Genomic DNA, 23,624 nt, shown 5'->3' with positions numbered 1-23,624 from the left:
GTTTATTATTATCAGTGTGATCTGTGTGATGCAGATTACTCGGCTTCTTTCGACACTTGCACCAGCGCATCGAAGAACACAAAGGATCGTCTATCGGACATCACGTGAAAGAGCAACATGGAAAGGAGCCACACAACATCGAGAAGAATTTTAAGATTTTAAGAAAGTGCCAAAGCAAGCTTGACTGTTTGATTTTTGAAATGCTTTTTATTAGACTTCTGAAACCGAAACTTAACAAACAGAGTGACTCGCTCCGCGCGAAATTATTTGTTTAGATATTTTTAGGTATTTTAATGTTCCTATTCTCGTCGTCTTATTCGCTTGCTTTACGTTTTTAATTATATCTTTTACAACTATGCATGCCATTCGCACAAAGTTATTTTTTAGCCATTTTTAGCCTTTTTATTCTTATTGTCTATTGTTTGTATGTACATATTTTAGCGCTTTTACTATATTTACACATGTAATTTTATTCTAACACCTAACTTGAAAATGACCGTCGAACGGTCGAAACGTCGTTCCAATTTTTTAGCGTTTAATTTTATTATACAATCAACTTCCAAAAACTTGTTGATTCGAATTCTAATTGTTGACAAAAAATAAAAAGAGAAACAATAACAAGGGTAACCGTGCGATGGTGAAAAATAAAGAACATGCGAGAACTGCCCACGAATAAAACACATGACGGCTTGATGAATATCTTTTCATAACTATGATTTGCATTAGACTACTTTTGCCTCTTAAATCTTAGTTTCTGACTGATAATTTTTTATTGCTTCCGTAGATTGGTATCTCGTTTCACCCAACTGAGGAGATAGGGTTTCAGCAAATCGTCACTGACGATGAGACCAAGTATGCTAAAGAACCGCTCCATAGCCAGGTCACAACTACTGTTCCAAAAGGTAAGCACTTGTTATAGCATCTTAAAGGGGCTGTGTCACGGCTGAGATCAGTTCAAAGTTTGCCAATTTTCGCTATGAAACTGTTGCAAAAAATACTTCTATGAATCGAAATGACAAAACCATAGCTTCATTGCAACCAATCAAGTTCTCCTGGGCGTTATAATTTAAAGTTACAAGCATGCAAGATTTACTTTGAAAACTGTTCAACCCAACAACATTTCAAAAACCCATATCGCAATCCATTTCAATCTGCGTCACATTTGTATTTGGTATGTTATTGAAATGTTCCTTCACTGTTTTAGAAGGTTATTTTAATGTTTCAAAGAATTTGATGGTCTTTACCATGCTTAAATTTAGCTAAAATCCGTGACACAGTCCCTTTAAGGCCGTGTAGTAGTACACGACATTTAAAAAATTTCCAAACTCTGTTAGTAAATCCATGTTAGAATTTACAGCGACAACTAACTACCAACTTAAAGGAGCAGAAAGAAAACGACCTTTTTTCACTAGTGAAAGAATTCTATTAAATCAGTTTCTTGTCAGTGATTGGTCGTACCTACGATTCACTTATTAGTGAGAAAAATCGTATGTCCAATACTGAGCACTGTTTCTCATCAAAGTGAAACGGTTTTTATTTTAGGCGTTTGCAATAAGTTAATCTCAGTACTTATATAATAAAACCATTCATGATATGACAAATATTCTAACCTCCATTTACGATTGTGTCCAAAGGAATCTTCATGGCGGCCCAACTTGTTCTTCCTAAAGACTGTAGCAACAACAAAATGTGTGAGATTACAAAGATGATCTTAGGGCCAACAGCCAAGTTTTACATAACGGGTGCGTTTGAATGGAAGAAAGTCAGAGTGGCTGTAGGATTTGCTCATATTCGTATCTGGGATGGTCTTTACTTCGACAAACTTGAGCTATATGTGGAGGTAAGCCCAGATGTCAACCGACATCCTTGACGCATTTTGAAGTCAGTCACGGAAAACGATGAAAACATTGTTGTGGAAACATTTTTGTTCGTTTAAAATAAACGTTCTTTTAATATTTCCTTTTGTTCAAAGCATAAATATTTCAAGTGAAACAACTGAGGCTGCAAACATGCTTAAAAAAAAATAAACATGGGACGGGTTGTTCGAAAGCCGATTAAGTCGATTAACACTAACCCAGGATTAGAAATTTATCGTGGGTTCAATTTCTCGTGTATAGAAGTGTTTTTATTGCTATATTTTATGGAGTTTTGAGATTAGTTGACATAAAAAATGGAGGACAGAAAATATAGAAACAGAATACCTCACTGATAAGTTAAACAACTGACATCAAAATTCACACTTATCCCGGATAAGCTTAATCGTGCTTTGAACAACCCGGGCTTGAAAAAGTTAATATATTTTCGTTAATAAATTTTGAGCGATAGTTGTTGCATTTGTAGGTTTTGGATTGACTTATTGCTCGCAGGTTATCAGCTCATACCCTTTGCAACGAATAGACGTGTGGTGCGGTGGTGTAGAATAGTCCATTTTACAGTTGTCTGCTCAGTGACCTGGCCTTTGAATGGAAGTGAGGCTGGAGGTGACCTTGTTTTGATACCGACCTCACTGCTTTTGTTGTGTTAATCATGTTGTTTTGATGCAAACTAGTTTGCATTTACATAATAAAGCAGAGAGGTTTGTATCAATGCAAGGTCACCTCCAGCTTCACTACCATTCAAAGGCCAGGTCACTTGGCAGGCAACTGTAAAATGGACTATTTTCCTCGCGGACAACTCATAAGTGTTTTTTACGATAACATTATGCGCATAAATATTGAATTACCTATTAACTCGAAACAAGCTCGTCGACTATGCTTCCAGTTCTTTTCAGTGCACGTTCAGTTAGGTTTTAATACTTAGGAGCGAATTAAGTGTCTTTTTTTTTCTTAGGCGGACTGGAACGCAACTGCAACGCACATAAAGATTGGATTCCGTGCAGACATCAAGGTGCCAGTTAACGGAGAAATCGAACGTGACGGTATCATAGCCCCTAGCAACGAACTGTGGCTTTTTGGTGTGCTGGAATACGATTTCACACAACAGGTAGTTGCTGGTAAACTGGGCATGCGTGGAATGTGGCGCAAAGCATACTTCATCCCGTGGCTCTCTCTGGGAAACATCTTTGTTGGGTAAGACGATGACCGCCTACTTGCATGTTACTGAATAATTATATAAGTGTGAAAAAACTGGTTTCCCTTGCGGACGACGTCAAGGGCGTTTTAGACTATTGTTTTACAAATGCGTTGTCATAATGTTCGCTAAAACAGGTAAAAATATTATTTACAAGGCTAAAAAGTTTTAAAAGTTTAAAAAGAAACCAAACGTTTTCGACTTGTTGTCATCATTATCGTTTTCGACTTGTTGTCATCATCATCATCACCCTGATGATGACAACAATTCGAAAACGTTTGGCTTCTTTTTAAAATTTTATAACGTTTAGCCTTGTAAATAATATTGTTTAACAAATATTTATCAAATTAACCACATTTTTTCCACGGTCTACACACTTTTATTTAAAACTAGCCATTGTATATTGCAATTCCTGAGTTTTGATCGGTTTAGAGGCAATGATATATGAGCTCAAATACCATGGACCACAAAGATGGTAGGAGTACGTGTCAGCGAGAACAGCCGGGTTCTGAAAATATCTCCCTAACCCAACCCCATAACTTACACAAGTTGGGTCCGAGGATCACAACAACAACAACAACAACAATTTATCGCGGTACTTCCATGACAATACATGGCATTACCTACTTAAATTAAAGAAAATATATGTTTAAAATAGAATCACAAATAAATAAAGATAACGGTTCTCAATTGGAAAACAAAGTTTTATGCCTAAGGGCTATTGCATGCAAAACAAAAGCAGCAGTTGATCGACGTACAGCAGGATCAATGCTGTTACAAAGGAACAGTTTTCTTGCATTAATTACCCTAACCCTAACCCCTAACCTAAGGAAAATTACTTGATTGTTACGTTTATTTCGTAATAAAAATTGGCTGCACTGCCCAGTCCAGGGAAATATTTTGATTTCTCTATTCGGACATTTCAGATAATTACAAAACATATAACATTAGCTGAAAATTTTGCACCAGAAGCAGTTGAGTACCCTGGAAAAAAGATTTAAAAGAAACTATGATAAAATTAACTAAAGTAACGTATTTTATAAAAATGAGGCTTTGTTAGTAAAAATTATACCTCGTAATTTAGCTGTGTCATGTGAAGAGTAGGATGGCACCTGGCTTTCCTTTAGCGTAAAGTGATTTGTAGCTGTCACTTGTAATTACTTCCTTCCATTTTCTGGTTTTAATCTACAGTATGACTTATAAAGTTGGAGCGCCTATACCCATCACAGGTATACAGTTTGGAATGAGAGTTGAGTTTGGTATCGACTGTCTAATACCAGCAGACTTTAATAACGATGTAAGTATATGATGTCTTTATGCTTTAGGTTTATCCGTGTAGGCGGGAAAATCGAATTTCTGTGGGAACGGACCTCCGTCCACAAATACAGTGGAGATACAGTTTAGGTTTCATATCAACTGTGCTTCTGCACGATGTGTATCATTCTTGAACTCTGGTAAGATTCTTGAAATGACGCAGATCTATGTTTTACCCGCATTAAGATTGATTACATCACAGAAGTATTACTCATGGCTGTATTCTTTCAAAATATGGGGCGCGTATGGTCACTGCGGTAAGATCTTCCCTCATATAGTCAGAGGACCCATAACTAAAATCAACCAATCCGATTTCTCCAATGCTAGTCCAATTTTCTTTAAGTAGTCCAATGGCTTACAAAGGTAAAAACATAAAGTTCACTTCCATGAAAAACACTCTCGTACTTTTTTATTGGTTTGTAAAACAACATCGGTCCTTTTAACGCCCAGTGGCGCATAGCACATCAACAAGTCGCCTCCATTCCTGCCGGTCTTTTGAAGCCGTGAAGCTTACCCCTAGGTAAGATTCAGAGCCTGAAGTTCTGCCTCTGCAGTTCTTCTCCAGGTGGATTTTGGACGGTCTCTTTTCTTGTACCCTCTGGTGTCCATCTGAGAGCAACTTTAGAATAGCTGGTAGATTCTCTGCGGAGCACATGACCAACCCAACTCCATCGTTTTGGTGTAAGAACAATACTCATATCCTGCTGTTTTGTCAATTTATAAAACAACGACAGGGAGCTATTTCCCGACCCGGGGGGGGGGGGGGGCACTCAAAAAAGTTTTATACGGGGAGGCTCCGCCCCAAGCTCTTACCCCTTACTGTAACGGGGCGGACGTTGACATCATTCTTTCTGTTTTATCAAATTCTATTTACCAACCCCACGGAGTTTTATATTACGAAACTCAAGCATCTATCATCTCTTTTTAAACTAATTTCGAAAATAAATACAATACAAAAAACAACTAATTAACTTAAAAAACGATTCTACTACACGTGGGGCGTGCAAAACAATTCTAAACAAATAAATTTCTATACTAAAAATCTCTTTCGACGTATTCATTCCTAATAAAAATATATCTCTTTCCCCCTCTTACATTTTTTACAACAATCCTTCTATCTATTTTCTTTCTAATTTGTCGACTAACACTTCTTTGGATCAGAGAATAACTAACGCTTTCCTTTTGACTACAAAATATTACTCGAAAACAAAAGGTATAATCGCAAAAACATACCAATCACCAATCACCAAACAAAACTTAAAAACCCCTCCCTAAATCGAAAATTACAAAATAAAAAAAAAAACAAACTTAAACTTAATAAATAAATTCAAACTATTAACAATTTCCTTTATATACGGTATTCCACCCTTTCATCTCCTCAGGTGGATTCCCGTCTTCACTCTCCTCACTACACAACAATACTAACTTCTGTACTGTCTGTACAATTTTCTATCAGTAGTCGCCATATCGTCGAATCCATACAACGCGAACCTCCTCACAAACATCGCCATCGGGAATCGACACATCTCACACAATCATCCTTGGAATCATCACTCAATTTCTCAACTCCACTTCTTCTTAGAGACTCAGTACTCTCACTCAAAACCAATACCTTTCTAGAATCAAATACGCGTTGAATACAGAGGGGATAGTCTTGTTTCCGGTAGTTGGTTAGGCGTCAGAGGTTAGACTGGAGAAGTGTGTCAGGGGCGGCAATAATAGCTCGGCCTCTACCATGAAGGTGCTGAGGTTCTTTGGAGAGTACTGTGTGGCGAACAACAATTTTCGGTCGATTGCGCTCCCAGGACCCACATGTATTTTCTGGGACTTTTTGTTTTCGTTCGTTTCTCTTCCGTATCTTGTCATTTTTGCCCTGCTGCAACTCATTCTTTCGCCGACAAATGTGCCTTGATCGGATCGCATTCGTACTCCGCGGCGTCCTACAAAGCGGCGAGAACGAGTCAGTCCTCTCGCGCTTGGGCAGCTCTGATGCTAGACATGTACACACTCATACGCTTTACTTCCCGGCCTTCTTTGATGTACGGGCCCGAAAATTACGCGCGAAGGTGAGGGCGGGGCGGGTTCTGGCGGTCTTCTGGTTCCATCTTCTGTTCTTGTGGACTTCCTCTGCTTTCGGCAGTTAGAATGTGATTAGGAACTTCCACCAACTATCAAGCCACTTGACTGATCTCGTTTTGCCACGCCCTTGATCTTCATACTGGTGATAGTCAGAGGATAGATTTTTGTGCCTTTCTTTATCTTCACTCTCGATGCTGACTCTGGCGGCCACCACTCGTAATCCGTCGTCGTCAGAAGGGGTCGAGTTGCGGATCGGCGTGTCTTCCTTCATTTGTCTTGTCTGGCGTGCGTAGCTCTTGACATCTTACTTTGCATTTCATCTGGTGCTTCCTGCTGTACATCTTGTGATTGGCTCTGCGTGCCGCTCATGAACGTCACCGGCTTGTGACTTACTTTTTCGTTTCCTCACTCTTTTTCTCTTGGTGTACTCGCGTCGACCCTTCCGGGGCGAGCGTCTCTTTTTGCTCTTCCAGCTGGAGATGTCAACGCTCTAGCATAGTACGGCTGTTCTTGTCTGAGTCGCTCTGACGGAAATCTTGACTTCGGGGTCGTCGTTGGGGATGAGGAATTCCGTTCCAGTCTGCAAGTGCGTTCCATAGTTCTGTCCGTTCCACCACATGAGTTGTCGATCACTCTTGGCTCAGCACCCCTGTGCGTGTCTGGGGTTGGTTCTGTCCTGTCGTTTTCTCGCGGTTTTTGCCGTCAAATACATGAACTTCTGGGTCGTTGTTGTGTACCCAAGCACCGTCTTCTATCTTCAGGACTCCTTTTCCTCGTCTCTCTCGTGTAACTGATCTTGGTGAGACGGTGCAGCAGTCACTCTAATCGTTATGCTTAGGGGCGTCCGCGTGATTCCCCATGACGAGAGAACAGTGACACGGTCCTTGCATAACAATCAGTAAGTACACTTCATACCATACTACTGGCATCTGTGCACTCTCTTTCTTCGTCATTGTGCTTCTCTTGTTGGTCTTTTCGCTGGTAGTTCCTCTCCTTCTCCCACTGAGGTCTCAACTCGTCGGGTATTTCGTCGTCCCACCAACTCTTTCTTTGTTCCTGTCTATGGGGCGACCAGGCCGAGGGGGTCATACTGGCTGACTGGGTTCCTCTTCTTACGGGTGTCATCTTGTTTCTGAAGAGCGTATCGTTCTATCACAGTACACAGACACGCTCTATCGGTGTCGCTACTAACAAGCGGCCTTTCGTCTTCGGCGGGCTCACTCTTCTGTTCGGGTGAACTTAGTTTTTGGAGTTTCTTGTTTGCTGTATTTCTTATTTTTTTCTCTTTTCCGCTGTGTGGTGGCGGCCCGGGTGATGGTGGCGCCATGACGGTCTCTTTTGTCTGGATTTTTCTTTTAGTAGTCCCTGAGTTGGTAGGATCTGCTCACTCTTTTTTTTCTTGGGGGTTTCTTTTTCTCGCTTACTCTTTCTCGTAGCCACTGGCTATTCTCTGCTGCTGTAGTCTTTTCGAACTGTCATCCTTTTTTTCTTAGTCGGCGACTAGGGCCAGTTCCTTGCTGCTTGGCGCTCCACGTTTTCGCTCTTCAAACAGCGGCATTCGTGTCGTCCTCTAGTTGCTGTTTCTTCGGTTCGTTCGGGGTATCTTGGCTCGCGGCTTCTTTCTTCTTTCTTCGGCGACTCGACACTCTTCCTTCTTCTTTTCGTGTCTCCCGCCACCCCTCCCCTCGGGTCTCTCCTTCCTCTCGGCGTCGCGGGAGCAGTTGAGGCGATGGCCGACTTCTCTTCTCGTTAGGGCATTCCTTTGTGGCCAGTAGGGCGCCTTTGCTCTGCTGGTTGGGGATCTTCTCTTGGGTGGCTTCGTCTCGACGGCCTTCTTTCGCTCTTCTTCTGGACTGTTGCTCTTCGGTCCTTTCGTCTTCTCGGGGATCTTCTTCCGGCAGCGTCGGATTGCTCGTCTGGGGCGTAGGTAGCAACATTCCTTGGTCTCCTGTGATGTCCATACGGGAGATGCATACAGGAGGAGTAGCAGACTTCTGGGGCTAACACGATGCGAGGTGGCTTCTGGTCTATCTTGTGAACCTCTGCCTTGCTCGTTTTCATTGGGGCGGGGGTGGTCGGGCCATTACAGGTTTTGCAGATTCTTTTTTGGCGCTTCTTCTGTTCCCCACTTCCTTCTTCCTTTTTTCTTTCTGTGGGTGCCTTCGGCGGGAGCTTTTGCTTGTTCTTTTCTGTTGTTCGCTTGCTTCTCTCTTGTGGTCGGTGCCGTAACTTGGGTGGCTTTCTTCTTCTCTTCCTCCCTTTCCTGATCTTCCTTAACAACTTCTTCTTTGTCTTCGGGTTGCGGCTTCTTCTCTCGACGACAAAGACGGAGAAGAGGGATGCTCCTCTCTCTCGTCGTGTGTGTCTTCTTCCTCCTTTACCAGCGGTCTTTCCGCTCCACGTCGTGGTAGCGGGGTTTGCGACTCCTTTTTCTCGTCTGGTCGTCTGGCCTTTAGTACTTTGTTTCGCCTGTCTGCGTGTGGTCAAAACTTACGCAGCTCGCTCCTCGTCGGTTGCTCGTTTTTCTTGCTCTCACGACGGGGTTGCCATCGGTCGGATAGATCTTCTTTCTTCTGTTCCTCCCACTTCCATAGTGGCCACTGTCTCCGTCACCTGTGTGTACCTTCCGAGTGTCTCTTTCCCTCCTTTTCTGTCCTTCTTTCCGGGTCGCCACTAAACCTCTGGTTCGGGGAGCGGAAGTGTGTCCTGTATCGTTGCAGAACATCTGCTATCTATGATAGGTCTTCCGGTTTTTGGGGTGTCGACGTCTTCTTGTTTCTTTCTTCCGGGTGGCTGGTGTCTCTAGTTGTTCGTCTCGTGCGTTTCTTCTGGGCTCGATCGTGCTTGGGGTACGGACACGGCACGGTTGAGAGACGTTGTTGTCGCGGGTTGGCTTTCAGGGAGGGATCGGCTCGTCTTAACTGAGGATCTTCTCGCTGGCATTCTTCTGGGTGCTTTGTTTTCGGTTTCATGTCGGTTGCTTCCGCTCTCGTACCCTGTTTTTCAGGTATTTGAAGGACGTTCTTTGTCTTTCTTTGGTGATTTTTTTTCTAGATTTGCTGCCTTTTCGGCTTCTCCCTCGGTGCTCCTTTTCGTCTTTCTTTTCGTCGTTCTGCGGTGTCGCGCCTCGCGCTCGGCTCTCCCCCGGCGGGCTGTCCTCGGCGCCTGATGATCTGTTCGTTTTGCCCTGGCTCGCAGACGCTTGGAAGTGACCGTTTTTTCGTCTTCGTTTTTCCGCACGTCTCTCCTTGTTCGCTCTGTCCTCTGTCACTCTCCGCTGCTCTCGCTGCCTCTTGTATCTCTTTTTCGTGTCGTCGGCCGGGGGCGGGGCGGCGAATCTTTCTTTTTTTCTTTTACCCGCCGCGACGGAGAGTTTACGGAACTCCAGTCTTCGTTCTTTACTTGTGCGGCTATACTAGTTCTGCTTAAACGATTCTTTACTTGGCACGTGGGGCGTGCATAATGCTCTACAACATAATTTCTATGAGCGTAATAAATCTCTTTCGACGTATTCGTTTCGATTAATTTCACGGTCCTAAGATATTACATTACAAAATAGATCACATCCTCCCCCTCTACATCGTTTTGTCGTCTTCTTTCTTTTGTTGTGCGACTAACACGTGTCTTGTGGTCGAGAGAATGAACTACGCCCGTGCTACAAAAGTATGTACTCGAAAACAAAGAGGTATTATCGGCATAATAACGGAAATCACGCAATCACGCAATCACGCAAACAAAACTTATAAACGTTCGTTACACTTACCCTTTTATATACCATTTTGACAGAAATTGTACCCCTTTCGTATACCTTTTACTGAAAAAAGGTACCCCTTTCATATACCTAAAAGATGTGACATAGCCTTAGAACAGGACGTTTTCTTGTCATTTTTATGTAGCGCTTAATAAATTAAAATAATACAGCCATAAAGTGGGTCTGTTCGAAATATTTTAATTACAGGCCTTTTAAAAAACCTAAATGACGGATTTTCATACCCTTTCATATACCTAAACTTGTGAAATCGCTACCCTTTTATATACCTGAAGCCTGAAAAAGGTACCCCTTTCGGGCGGAGCCTCCCCGTATAGGCCGTTATATGGAGTACCCCCCCCCCCCCGGGTTTCCCGATCAAAACATCTGGTAGGTCCTCGGTCAGATTCAGCTTTCCGCTGTTATCTACAGTGGAACCCCGATATAACGATCCTCGATATAATGATATTCCCGATATAACGATGAATATTCTATGTCCCGGCAAAAGTTACAGTAAAATGTATGGGACGGAACCCTGATATAACGATCCTCGATATAATGATATTCCCGATATAACGATGAATATTCTATGTCCCGGCAAAAGTTACAGTAAAATGTATGGGACGGAACCCCGATATAACGATCCTTGATATAACGATATTCCCAATTATAACGATGTCAACAGTCACAATTTATTTGCAAAATATCGAATTTAATGCAATAACATTACAGTTATTGAGTGTTTTCAAACGTTTCTGTAAACAGCTTTGTACAATGATATACGAAAATGATACTGTGTTCTAAGTCTCTTTATCAAAATTATTCTCTTTATCCTCCTTTAATAAGCAGTAAAAAGTACTTTATAGGTTTACCCCGATATAACGATATTTTCGGTTATTTTACGGTCATATCGTTTTATCGAGAGTTTCGATATAACGATTCCTCGATAAAGCTATATAATGTTACTGCTGCCTAGCTTGGCATAGCGTTGTATCGGGGTTCCACTGTATAAAAATCTCTTTCAGGTGTATAATAAATTTCTTATTAATTAATCAAGCTTACTCGCGATCGTACTTGGAGATTATCGTGTTGATATTCACCCAGTGTGGCCCTTGCGCTCGGTTAATAACTGATGTGTTTTCCGTTCATGCTTTGAGAGTGATTGATTATCCCTTAGGGTCATTGCTTTGGTGGTAGTGGATATGTTGGTGTCGGGGAGCCGCAATTCTTCTATGCGTCCATCACGGCACTCACATTAGGAAAGATCATTAGACTGTTTGGATTAACATTTCAACTTCCACCGCCTGTGGCAGCTTCGGGTTTCCCAGAAGGTGCCGAGGTAAGATGGATGTCTCAGATTAAAACGGTACCTCCTAAATATTTAAGTTAAAAAGTATATTTTGCTATCCACTTTGTAGTATTTCCTAGAAAGCTACCAAACATGTTTAACGCTCCATAAATTTGATTTTCGAAGTAATGGGTTCTAAGATAACTCATTGGTATAACTGCCTTTACCAAAATTGGATAAGATAAGATAAGATAAGATAAGATAAGATAAGATAAGATAAGATAAGATAAGATAAGATAAGATAAGATAAGATAAGATAAGATAAGATAAGATAAGATAAGATAAGATAGGATAAGATAACTTTATTTATACACGATTTTTCCATCAGTCAATTAAGTTACTGGACTATCTACCTATCTAACTAACTACAAAAATTTAATAACAACAAATTCAAATAACAAAAAAAGAAAAGTCTGCTTTTCATGGAGGCCATGTCTAAAATTTACTTAAAAACTTAATTCAGATTTGAAATCGGCCAGTGAAGATGCTTGTCTTAGGTCTATAGGTAAGTTGTACCACAACTGAGCTCCGCTGTACGAAATACTTTTCTTGAGATAATCAGTTCGAGCGAGGTTGTGGAAGAACTAATTTGTTTTCGGTATTCCTTAAACGATAAGCACTAACATCGTCACGATATACGAATCTAACAGGAATAACAGGAATTGGACTATGCTTAGATTCTTCCCGAGCATTTAGCGATAAATACGACATACGCAGGCTTGGGAGGACTCGGAAGTAATTATATTTCTTGCCGGGGGGTAGAGACGGGATAAGCAGGGGGTTCAAGTTATTTTCATCTTACGGGTATTTTAACTTACGGGATAAGACTGTTATTCAGTCACTTTGTTCATTCTTTTTTGAGTAGGATTCAAGTATCTTAGAGCGCCATATACACAGTTTACCATTATTTTTTTAGGGTTCATATGCCACAGCTGATTTTGATTTACGTATCGCCGGGGGTCCGTACATTTACAAAGGTTTTATGATCAAAGGACGACTCAACATTCTCGGATGGGAGATTTACGCCCATGTCAAGTTATCTGAAGAGGTATGTAACACTGTCTGAGTTATTTTTATACATCTACAAAATAAATACATATATTATATGTACAAAGTGGCCGTAAATACACCTGATTAAGGAAACGTTGACTTACGAATAGCATAAACCATAAACGACGCGACCCAAACTGAATGCTTACAGGGAAATCGGAAAAAAGAAATCGTTTTCTGTGAAAGAAAGAACATAACAATTAGAAAAGTTGTTTAAAGCTCTTTAAGAAAGAAAATATCTTGATTATAAATAAATGAGATATTACTAACCTAACCAATGCTGTCTATGCGAATCCCATTCGGTCTTATCGTTCATGGTTTAATTTTTTTTACAGGGTCAACGTTTCTTCAATTTGTTGTATCTGGGAATACAAATACCGAAAAATGCCGGTCATAACCCCCTCCACCAAACCCCATCCACCTAACCATATTCACCCGCCTCCCATCCCCCCGTATAAGCCCTCTCGGCTATATCCGGTTTTTTAATATACATGAAAATATTTCTCGAATCTGATTGGCATTGATAAACGCAGTTTTCAGAAATTCGATGCAGAAATTAGTAAATTCAGTGCAGAAATAAGGAAATTCGGTGCAAAAAGAGAAACAAACAGAGCATTCTGATAGGCCGATGAACAAAGGCACCCACAAAAAGCAAATCAAATGTTTCCACGCGATTTAAATCAGTGGCGCGAAGTTTGGATCTGCTTCGAGTTGCGAGTATAAAAAGGCTGGTGTTTTGAGCACAGAAGAGGACCTGAAGACAGCTAGGGCTTTCCACAAGTTGCTCGGCAACTTTTTGACAACCTTTAATATTTTGAACTTTTTCATTCCCCATCAAGCAACTTTTTTTCTCTCGAGCAACAACTGCACTTTGAGCAATTTCTAGACCGAATATCTCCAAAGATTATTCGAGTGTAGTTCAAAGACCATACGAATGTTTCCGAAAATTTAAGAAGTTTGCCGAAGATTTTTGAAGAACATCTTAAGAGCGGAATTCTCTATCTTTTTAGAATTTTCGGACAAAAAGGTTAAAATCGAATTTTTTTTTATTACGCCAAAAAGACCCTTTGGGTGAACTATTTTTGAAAATATTATGTAAAACTTCCAGCGAGTTTAATTTTTTGAGAAAACGAGGAAAGTTTGTAATTCGAGCTCATGCTGTCTGAACGCCGAGGAAAACTAATTAATTGACAGCAATTTCGTGGCATTTTCGATGCGCTCGTTCTCAACTTCAGAAACTTGCCTTGAGTTCATTTTTACATGAGTATTTAACCATCCCTAGGTCTTCCTTTTAAACAGAGAATCTTCCTGAAATATGTAATTGTTGACACATTTTCACCGCGTTAAAAATTCTATCGATCGCAATTTAATTTACACACCGAATTTGACCTAACTTCAGAGGGCTAGAACACCAAGGGTATACGCTTCTATCGGTAAAACATGGGTTCTTTGGAAAGCCCTATTCTTCCTTCTTATCATATCCAAAGCGTTAGTTTGGCCCGTAAAAAGTGAGTGCGCTAGCACGAAAAATATACAGGCATTTTTCACATGTTTCCGCCATAATTTCCATTCTGCAGTCAACCGGATAATGTCGAACTTAATTGTTAAAAAGAATTAAATTTGGTCTTATGCTTCGCCGTTATCAGTTTCAATGACTTTAATTTTTTGCAACAAAACTACAATATCTCAATTTTTAACAGAAAGGAACAGTTTTAATAAAAAAAAATAAATAAAGCAATAAACAAGACATGCTCACCTTGCAATTGTGCCGCCGTTAATTTATGCGAGGGAAGAGAATTGTCGCTGTACATGTATGTTGTTTTCATTTCCACTGAAGCGTTTCCTTGCACTTCTCAGTTTTTAAATATAAGAATACCCTTTTTACGCATATACATCTCAATTTAGACGACATTCCTGACATTTAGCAAGAATCTTATCCACCAAAACGGCAAATTCCTGCTATGTGCTGTTTGACTATACTCGTCACGCAAGAGAATTTATTGATATCATATTTCCAACACAAGTTTTCGTGACGTAGGGACGGACCATTGAAATAACCGGTGGGGTGTTGACTTTTTGCAAAAAAAAACTGTTTCAAGAAGAAAGGGATGTGACATAGTGCATTGTTGAAAAAACAAATAATGCAAAGAAAGAACCAAAACGAGCAGTAGTTGTCATCTTTTAGCGGAGGAGTTTGGGGGTGGGAGAAGGTTTCGTATTAGAAATTTTGGATTTTGTGGGGTGAACAGGGGAAAAACGTTCTGATAAAGAGAGGGGAGATACATTCAACAGGCATAATCAAATCCCTCCCTGACTCAACCCCATTCAAACTGAATGGTCCCAGGAGCCCCCAAATGCCGCTTAATACAGAAAACAACTGACCAGAGAAATGAATTTCAGTTATGATATTTATAATAATTCTTGCGTATAAAATCTTACATGCGTTACGAAAAAGGCCTGTATCTTTAGGCAAAAACTGAACGTCATGCAATGCTTGTGCCCTGGAATATAATCCTACAGACAAGTAGGCCCACTAACCCCCTTCCAGCTAATGGTCACTAATAGGTCACAAACAGCAACTTAGCGGAAAATTATTAAATTAATCTATTTGCTATATGTGATAGATATAGACGTCCACTGTTCTTCTTACAGACCTGGTGAAATTTTGTCCGCGAAACAAGCCGTAGCCTGATCCCGCGGGCTTGATATAGCTTCAGGCAGTCGGTTTATAGTTCAGGTATTAGTTTTGGAGCAGCGCAACAAATAAATAAATAAATAATGCAATAAATAAATAAGTAAATAAATAATTTAATCAATATATGTGTAAAAATAAATAGAAAAGAAAGAGTTTTGGGTTGTTCTGATAGACAGGGAGAATGAATAAATTTTTCCGCTACTTCGCCTGCAGAAGACCCTTGCAACTTTTTCCGCTTGCCTTTATTCTCGTTAATCGCATTTTTTCGTGCTACTCCCAAAGTGTTCACCAGGGTTCTTGGTCAGCTACAAGCAAAAGAAATTTGCAATGGTCGTCCGGTTTACGTTTGGCGGATAAAATTTCAGCCGCCGCATGGTTTAAATTACCGTATTTTCTCGATTAAACGCCGGCCTCGTATAAAAGCCGGGTCAAAATTGCTTATTTTTTAATAAACGCCGGGAGTGTTCGTTCGTTGCTATGAATGGCACTAGTACGGTATGCTACTTTGGAATTTTCAATGAACGCTGGCGTAACGTAGCTAGGATGGACGTTGTACAACAAAATATAACCTTATTCACCTAGCCGTTTTCGCATTCCCGTCTGTCTTACAGTGACGCATTTTCGTTCTTGTGTTAGTGCTTACAGGCGTTGAAATCACGAGAAACCCTCAGTTCGAGGCGTTTATGAACTTAAAACTTTGTATCCATAACCTTTACTTCGTGTTCTTTTGTGTAGTTAAAATACCGTTTATGCCCGGGGGGGGGGGGTACTCGAAAAAGTTTTGTACGGGGAGGCTCCGCCCGGAGATCCAACCCCTTACTCTTTTATATACTATTTTGATAGAAAAGGTACCCCTTTTGTATACCTTTTATTGCAAAAAGGCACCCCTTTCATATACCTACACTACATCACATTTACCAAAGACGGAAAGTTTTCTTGTCATTTTTTATGTAGCGCTTAATAAATTAAGACGATACAGCCAAAAGGTGCGTCTGCTCGAAATATGTAATGTAACGGCCTTTTAAAATATTATTATCGCAGATTTCCATACCCTTTCATATACCTAAATTTGTGAAATCCCTACCCTTTTATATACCTGGAGCCTTAAAAAGGTACCCCTTTCGGGCGGAGCCTCCCCGTATAGGCCATTATAGGGAGTACCCCCCCCCCCCCTGGCGTTTATGTTCCTTTTGTCATAAATCATGGTTGCAACATAAACGTGTTCAATACGCAATAATGAACCTTTGGGAAACTGTAAAACTTAGATGGCCAGGGAAAGTTTTTCGGGGCAAAACGAAGAGCAAAATCGCCTTGCTTTGTAAAACTGCCCCTTGGTCTCGGAGATCGACTGAAAGCAAATCAATCTGAAAATTTGACAGAAATTTGTCTTCCGTTAATAAACGCTCTGCCCGGAGTAAACCCCGGCTTCAAATAAACGCCGGGTCCACCAACCCAAGTTCGAAATAATCGCCGGGGGTGCTTAATTGAGAAAATACGGTAATACAAAAATAGGGAACATCATGATCTGACATACAAATACGAGGTGTAGCCACCCTAAATTAATATTTTTAATGTGTACGGATACTGGATCTTTCCATAATATTCGGACAAAATTTCTTCAGACCTGTAAGAAGTATAGTTGACGTCTATTAGTGTCACACATAAATAGATCAAAATACACTGTTTCTTATTTATAATAAGAAAACTATGGGGTATGCCCCCAGAACCGCTAGCAGCTCGCGCCTCCGGCGCTCACGTGCCCCTCTTCCCTTATTTTACCTTTGCTACGGCACTGACATGATCAATAGATACCCATTGCGTACTAAACGGAAATGTTAAACGATATAAACGAGTATTAGAATGTTCATAAAAATATTTTCATTCTAAATTCAGCAAAAAACCTGAGTCGAAAACAACAGATTTATCTAATGGGCGTACAATTAAATATAGACAACTGAAAGCAAGGCTGATCGTATATTACGTGAAAGGTTGACTTGGCGAGACACCACCGCGACTAGAACCGATACAGAAGATTGCAACCGCAGACAGCTTTCTCGTTCTTATTGGGACTCAATGCGGTGTAGCAAATCTAAATGACACCAGCTCGAAGAGCCAACGCAAATATATTGCCCAATAACCCGTACACTGTATCAAGTTCCGTACTTTGCAGGAGGAGGGTGGGGGCAAACATTTTTGGCCTACTTGTCTGGAGGATTTTATTCTAGGGCACAAGCATTGGAGCGACATTTGGGGGCTCCTGGAACCGTTTAGTTTGCCGATGGGGTTAAAGGGAAGGGATTTGATTATGCCTGTTAAATATATTGTCCCTTTCTTTATCAGAACGTCTTCCCCTGTTCCCCCACAAAATCCAAATGTTAAATACGACCCCTCAACCCCCCCCCCCCCCCACAAAAAAAAAAAAAAAAAAAAAAAAAAAACTCCTCCTTTAAAAGATGACAACTACTTCTCGTTTTGGTTCTTTCTTTACCTTATTTTTTTTTAACTATGCACTATGTCACATCCCTTTTTTCTTGAAACAGTTTTTTTGGAAAAAGTCAACACCCCACCGGCTATTTCAATGGTCCGTCTCTACGTCACGTCAACTTGTGTTGGAAATATGATATCAATAAATTCTCTTGCGTGACGAGTATAGTCAAACAGCACATAGCAGGAATTTGCCGTTTTGGTGGATAAGATTCTTGCTAAATGTCAGGAATGTCGTCTAAATTGAGATGTATATGCGTAAAAAGGGTATTCTTATATTTAAAAACTGAGAAGTGCAAGGAAACGCTTCAGTGGAAATGAAAACAACATACATGTACAGCGACAATTCTCTTCCCTCGCATAAATTAACGGCGGCACAATTGCAAGGTGAGCATGTCTTGTTTATTGCTTTATTTATTTTTTTTTATTAAAACTGTTCCTTTCTGTTAAAAATTGAGATATTGTAGTTTTGTTGCAAAAAATTAAAGTCATTGAAACTGATAACGGCGAAGCATAAGACCAAATTTAATTCTTTTTAACAATTAAGTTCGACATTATCCGGTTGACTGCAGAATGGAAATTATGGCGGAAACATGTGAAAAATGCCTGTATATTTTTCGTGCTAGCGCACTCACTTTTTACGGGCCAAACTAACGCTTTGGATATGATAAGAAGGAAGAATAGGGCTTTCCAAAGAACCCATGTTTTACCGATAGAAGCGTATACCCTTGGTGTTCTAGCCCTCTGAAGTTAGGTCAAATTCGGTGTGTAAATTAAATTGCGATCGATAGAATTTTTAACGCGGTGAAAATGTGTCAACAATTACATATTTCAGGAAGATTCTCTGTTTAAAAGGAAGACCTAGGGATGGTTAAATACTCATGTAAAAATGAACTCAAGGCAAGTTTCTGAAGTTGAGAACGAGCGCATCGAAAATGCCACGAAATTGCTGTCAATTAATTAGTTTTCCTCGGCGTTCAGACAGCATGAGCTCGAATTACAAACTTTCCTCGTTTTCTCAAAAAATTAAACTCGCTGGAAGTTCTACATAATATTTTCAAAAATAGTTCACCCAAAGGGTCTTTTTGGCGTAATAAAAAAAAATTCGATTTCAACCTTTTTGTCCGAAAATTCTAAAAAGATAGAGAATTTCGCTCTTAAGACGTTCAACTTTTGGCTTATTTAAAGATGAATTCCAGTCCGTACTGCGCAATCTCGGCTGCAATGTTTATGTGAGCCCACCAAGAAGCAATGTTTACAAGCAAAACTAAAAATTACGCGACAAACTTACCTTTTTCTTCATTATTAACGCCAGATATCCTTGCAGAACAAATAATAAAGAGTAGAAGAACCTTGACGCTATTTCAAACCGACGTTTCAGCTCATCGGAAATTCTTGAACGTAACGAACTGTAATGGCGGACTAAAAAACTTCATGTATGCTGTCACCGAAGAGTAACATTTCAACGAATTCAAAACAAAAACGAAAACAAACCCCGAGTCTGCGCAGTACGGACTGGAAATCAGCTTTAATGTTGCATTTAAACATTACAAAACTCGTCAGCAAACATGAATAACAATGCAATGCAATGCCTGCAATGAATAGAACTGCATAAAAGCCATCAGATCAAATATTAACGTATTATTGATGGATGCTTTCTTTTTCAGGCAATCTTTGTGGACTTGAAACCTGATCCAGTAGATATCTTAGGAATTGCAGTAATTCAGCGTAGTCCTTCAGACTCGGTGAACGGTCCGTGGTTCTACGTGGATTCCAGAAAAACTCCACCGTACATTGAGGTAAGCAAATTGTTCAGGTTAATTAGAGATGTTTTAAAAACAAGTCTTTTCTATTTAATATTTCATTTACAGGTAGTCCTGAAGTGGGGTATAAAATCTCATTTACCAACCCAAATTTTTCCCAAATCCCATTTCCTTGCCTAATGCTTTCCCAATTTTTCAAATCCCAGTCCCAGTTCTGTTGTTAGTGATTCCCAGTGCCGATGACCCAAATTTTATTTTACCAGTGAAAATTGGCACAAGACACCAACTACCCTGAATTATGTGCACAGCGATTCCTTTTAAAAATTAAACATAAGAAGAATTATTTTGATTCGTGAAGAAAAGGTAAGGGGAGTTTCACGCCGGAAGCCCAACACAACGACCTCCGTCAGCGCTCGAACCCAGGCCACTTAACCATACGTTTAACGTGCTATTCACTGGGCCGCCCGCACACCCTGTCAATCTATATGTAGCGACCGTAAAAGCCGCTTTATTTTAACGGAACCTTTTATTTAGGCATACATCGAAGGGTACACATCGCTGTTGGGAATTTCAGCCTACGTTCGTTTGAACTTGACTATGACCAGAATGGAGTTGCTGATACAAGGAGACTTCCTGGGCCTCATCAAGGCTGAAGTGTTTGTGGTAGCAGGTTACAGCATTTCCGGTTCCTTCGCTGGCGCCCAGTTTTACGTCAGAGTTACCGTGGACTTGAGTGGCATTAACGATGTAAGTAAAAAATTTTAAAGTCACACTTGCGAAGCCATTGTACTGCTCTTCGAAAACTCTTGTTTAGCAATGGTTTTGTTGCGATAGTCTTCGTGGGTCATGATTTTGCACAAAACGCGTTTGTTCTCCCAACTGACTAAAATTATAATCACAAAGTTCCGAAAGAAACGAACCTCGTTACGTTTTGATTTAGCGACCTTACTTTAAGGGGCCTCAACTTTTGGTGGACTACTTCCGGTAGCCAAAGCGTGTACCCATGGACACCGCGGCAAAACGCACTGCGCATGAATGGAAAATTAACATCCGGTCAGTTTTGTATTTCCGGTTGACTATGTAATCCAGTCGCGTAAATACAAAATTCCCGTCGCGCGAAGTTTAAACACAAAACTTAAGAAATAGCAAAGAAACTTAAGGAAAATAATGGTCTAATTCAAAAGTTTATTTATTTTTGTAGCTTCATACTTTTGCACCATAGGGTTTCCTGCTTGCACCAACATTGAAAATGATGCTTGAAGTTTACAGGTCGCAAGCGCTCGACAGTCGACAGCGGCAATTCGTTTTGACTGTGTCTATCACTTTGCCCGCTTTAATTGCTCGCAAATTAAGGGGTGACAAATGAGAAAGAAAAACAACATAAAACCACAGAAAAAACCACAGTTAAAGAACTTTCAAGTTTAGGCTTTTGATAATTCTTGCCTTCACTGAGAAGAAGTCACAAAACAAGAAAGAAAACAACCTTTGCTCAGTGTTTGCTTGGTTCAACATGAATGAATTGAGTCTTCGATACTCCCGGACTACCTGGAGTTTTTGCTGGATTGAAAGCTGTTAGCCGAGAAGCTAAACAAGTTTAAATAGTGTTTCCATTCAAGACAAAGGCAATTTGATTTTCTTAATCCTCCTCACAAGGTCAAATATTCGTCTATTTGGCGGATGTTTTCCACATTTCCAGTCCGTGTGGCTGCCTCACGCGCGAACACGAAACTTGCAGATTCGCACATGGCGTTCAATTTACCAAACTTTCAAACTATCGTACCGGTTATTTTTCCTCAATCTAAAAGGAAAAACAGAATCAAAGTCTAGTTTAAAAACTTGCTTTAAACCAAAAACCGAATAATTAAAAATCGGACCTCACTACCGGGTGTTATTAAAAAAAAAACTTTAAAAAGTTTTTATACCTCTGCTGAACGAAAAACAAACGAAGCGACTGCGTGCTGTCATTTTTTAGGCTGAAGTGTTAGGTTAAATAAATGTAGAACTGAAAACAATTAAAGCTAAAAAATACACAAACATGCAACCAATTACTGGATAGGAAAGTATGAATTTAGTCAAGGTTAATCGATCAAGAAAAACTGGCAATTAAAACTCTGCCTTCACGCCTTGTGTGATAAACCTAAGCTTATTTAAGCTCATCTGCTGCTCAAATTCAGAATCAAAGCCTCAGCGAATCCACGACTTACCTTTTCTAAATCTATCGAGTATTGTTTCGGTTATATTTAGTTTGTAATCCATGACAGCAGATTAAAACACCGCAATTCACAAAGCAAAACAACTAAAACCTGTAAAACGTGGGCCACGACTGACCTTGAACCGAAAGCGTAGCGAGTGAAGCCCGTTGAGTGACTGGAAAGATGACCGGGAGTGCTAAATTCAGCGCATGCGTAGACGTTCTGCCGCGGTGTCGTACCCATGTGTGTACCGTGTTCATTGCATGGGTGGATACTCCTGGATGGGGATGATAAATGAGACTGTCGGTCGGCAGGCATTGCACCGACCGAAAGGGGGGCTGGTGTCCACCTTGAACATAAATAATATATACCTTATTATAGGAAATTAACGCTTGTGTTAATTAAGGTATTTGAAATTAACGCGACTTAAATTAACGCGAATTGAAGGAAAAATTACTTCCCAATATAGGAAATTAACGCGAAAGAGAGGGTAACATTTCAAAACGAAGGAAATTAACGCGACGTACACAACAGAAACAAGTTTATTTCAACACTTGTAGGCGTGTAATATTAAACGAAAACAATGTTCGTGGTAGTTTTCCGACTTTGAGCGTTCTTCACAGTATCAATGATAGTGGCAGATAAAATAATGCTTTTTCCTTGGAGTCAAGAACATCTGGACTGTAACGAAAAATTGGGGCTAAAATAATGGAAATTAACGTCATGAAAATTAACGCTCCACTTAATTAACGGCGCGGAAATTAACGTTAACAAAAATTAACGCGACTTTAATTAACGCGAAAGTTTGAAATTCGCGTTAATTTCATGACGCGTTAATTTCCTATAATAAGGTATTAAGGAATCGAATAATAGGATAAAACTTGTTAAAATGGATTTATATTACATCAAAACAAGGTAATACGTTGTCTAACCGTTCAGGGTCACCTAACAACAAACATCAAAACAGTTTATGTATTAATAACAAGTCCAGCTACGTTTGAGGACCCGGCTACTTTTAGAAGGTCTTCCTTTCTAAACTTTGCGGTAGTTCAACATTAACAGCGTCGAATAACGCCGTATGTACATTATCGACACTCACAGCTTTATTCAACAACAACAACAACAACAAGGTTTATTTAAACTGTAAAATTACAAGTAACAACTTTAACAATAAATAAATTGAAATTACATACAGTTGCTGGTCACCCAAATTAACTAAAAAGCTAAACTGGTTGGGTGACTACCATTTATAAATTTAAAGTAAATATAAGGTCAGAAAAGAGGCATTTTACATTCTACATTTTACACACTTTATTAAGGCAGTAGATTACAGAACGAATAATTCTTAAACATATATGTACAAAAAAGATAATGGTAAAAAAAGAAAAATGGCAGAAATACCAGAATAAAACAATTAGTAGAAAAACTTAATAGAAATTAATGAAATGCAAGGATAATTCTCTTTTAATGAATATGGAGTTACAATCTTAAATCTCTCATCAATTTCATTCATCCTTTCTTTCTCAGGCGTTAGACCAAGCAGCGGCATCAGTGAAAGCTGCATTCGATGCAGCACAGAAAAGTCTGCAGGATGCGCAACAAGCAGTCCTCCAGGAGAAAGAGAACTGTAAAAGAACAATGTCACTCAAGTGCGATAACTGTAAGAATCTTAAATGCAAAAAAGCGGAAGACGATTGTAAAGGATTCTTGGATGCAGCTGGCAAGTGGATAGGTAAAGCTTTATCATCGGTAAGTGTCTTTAGTTGTTTTGTTTTGGATTATCTCAATAAATTTCCTATTTTACCTTTCCCTCATTTGTGGTTAGAAAGAGAGTCCGAGGTTGCACAAATATATGTTATTTGCCGGCCGGGAGGTCCGTATT

General features: G+C 40.0%; 1 protein-coding gene across 1 annotated transcript in view; it reads left to right on the top strand.

Moving 5' to 3' along the window:
• The window catches only part of LOC144650846 (uncharacterized), a 66,856-nt gene that overhangs the window by 13,244 nt on the left and 29,988 nt on the right, over positions 1-23,624 (top strand). Inside the window, exons 11-19 of the mRNA XM_078510608.1 lie at positions 785-902; positions 1,635-1,840; positions 2,830-3,068; positions 4,261-4,366; positions 11,388-11,549; positions 12,475-12,606; positions 19,455-19,586; positions 20,085-20,297; positions 23,270-23,491. Of these exons, the coding sequence (XP_078366734.1) occupies positions 785-902; positions 1,635-1,840; positions 2,830-3,068; positions 4,261-4,366; positions 11,388-11,549; positions 12,475-12,606; positions 19,455-19,586; positions 20,085-20,297; positions 23,270-23,491 (1,530 nt within the window). The remainder of the gene's footprint in view (positions 1-784; positions 903-1,634; positions 1,841-2,829; positions 3,069-4,260; positions 4,367-11,387; positions 11,550-12,474; positions 12,607-19,454; positions 19,587-20,084; positions 20,298-23,269; positions 23,492-23,624) is intronic.

Source organism: Oculina patagonica, chromosome 4 (assembly GCF_052425735.1).
Source record: "Oculina patagonica isolate OP01 chromosome 4, crgOcupat, whole genome shotgun sequence".
Lineage (NCBI taxonomy): Eukaryota > Metazoa > Cnidaria > Anthozoa > Scleractinia > Oculinidae > Oculina > Oculina patagonica.
Note: the sequence above shows the minus strand (reverse complement) of the source record. Positions and strands in the feature narration are given on the sequence as shown.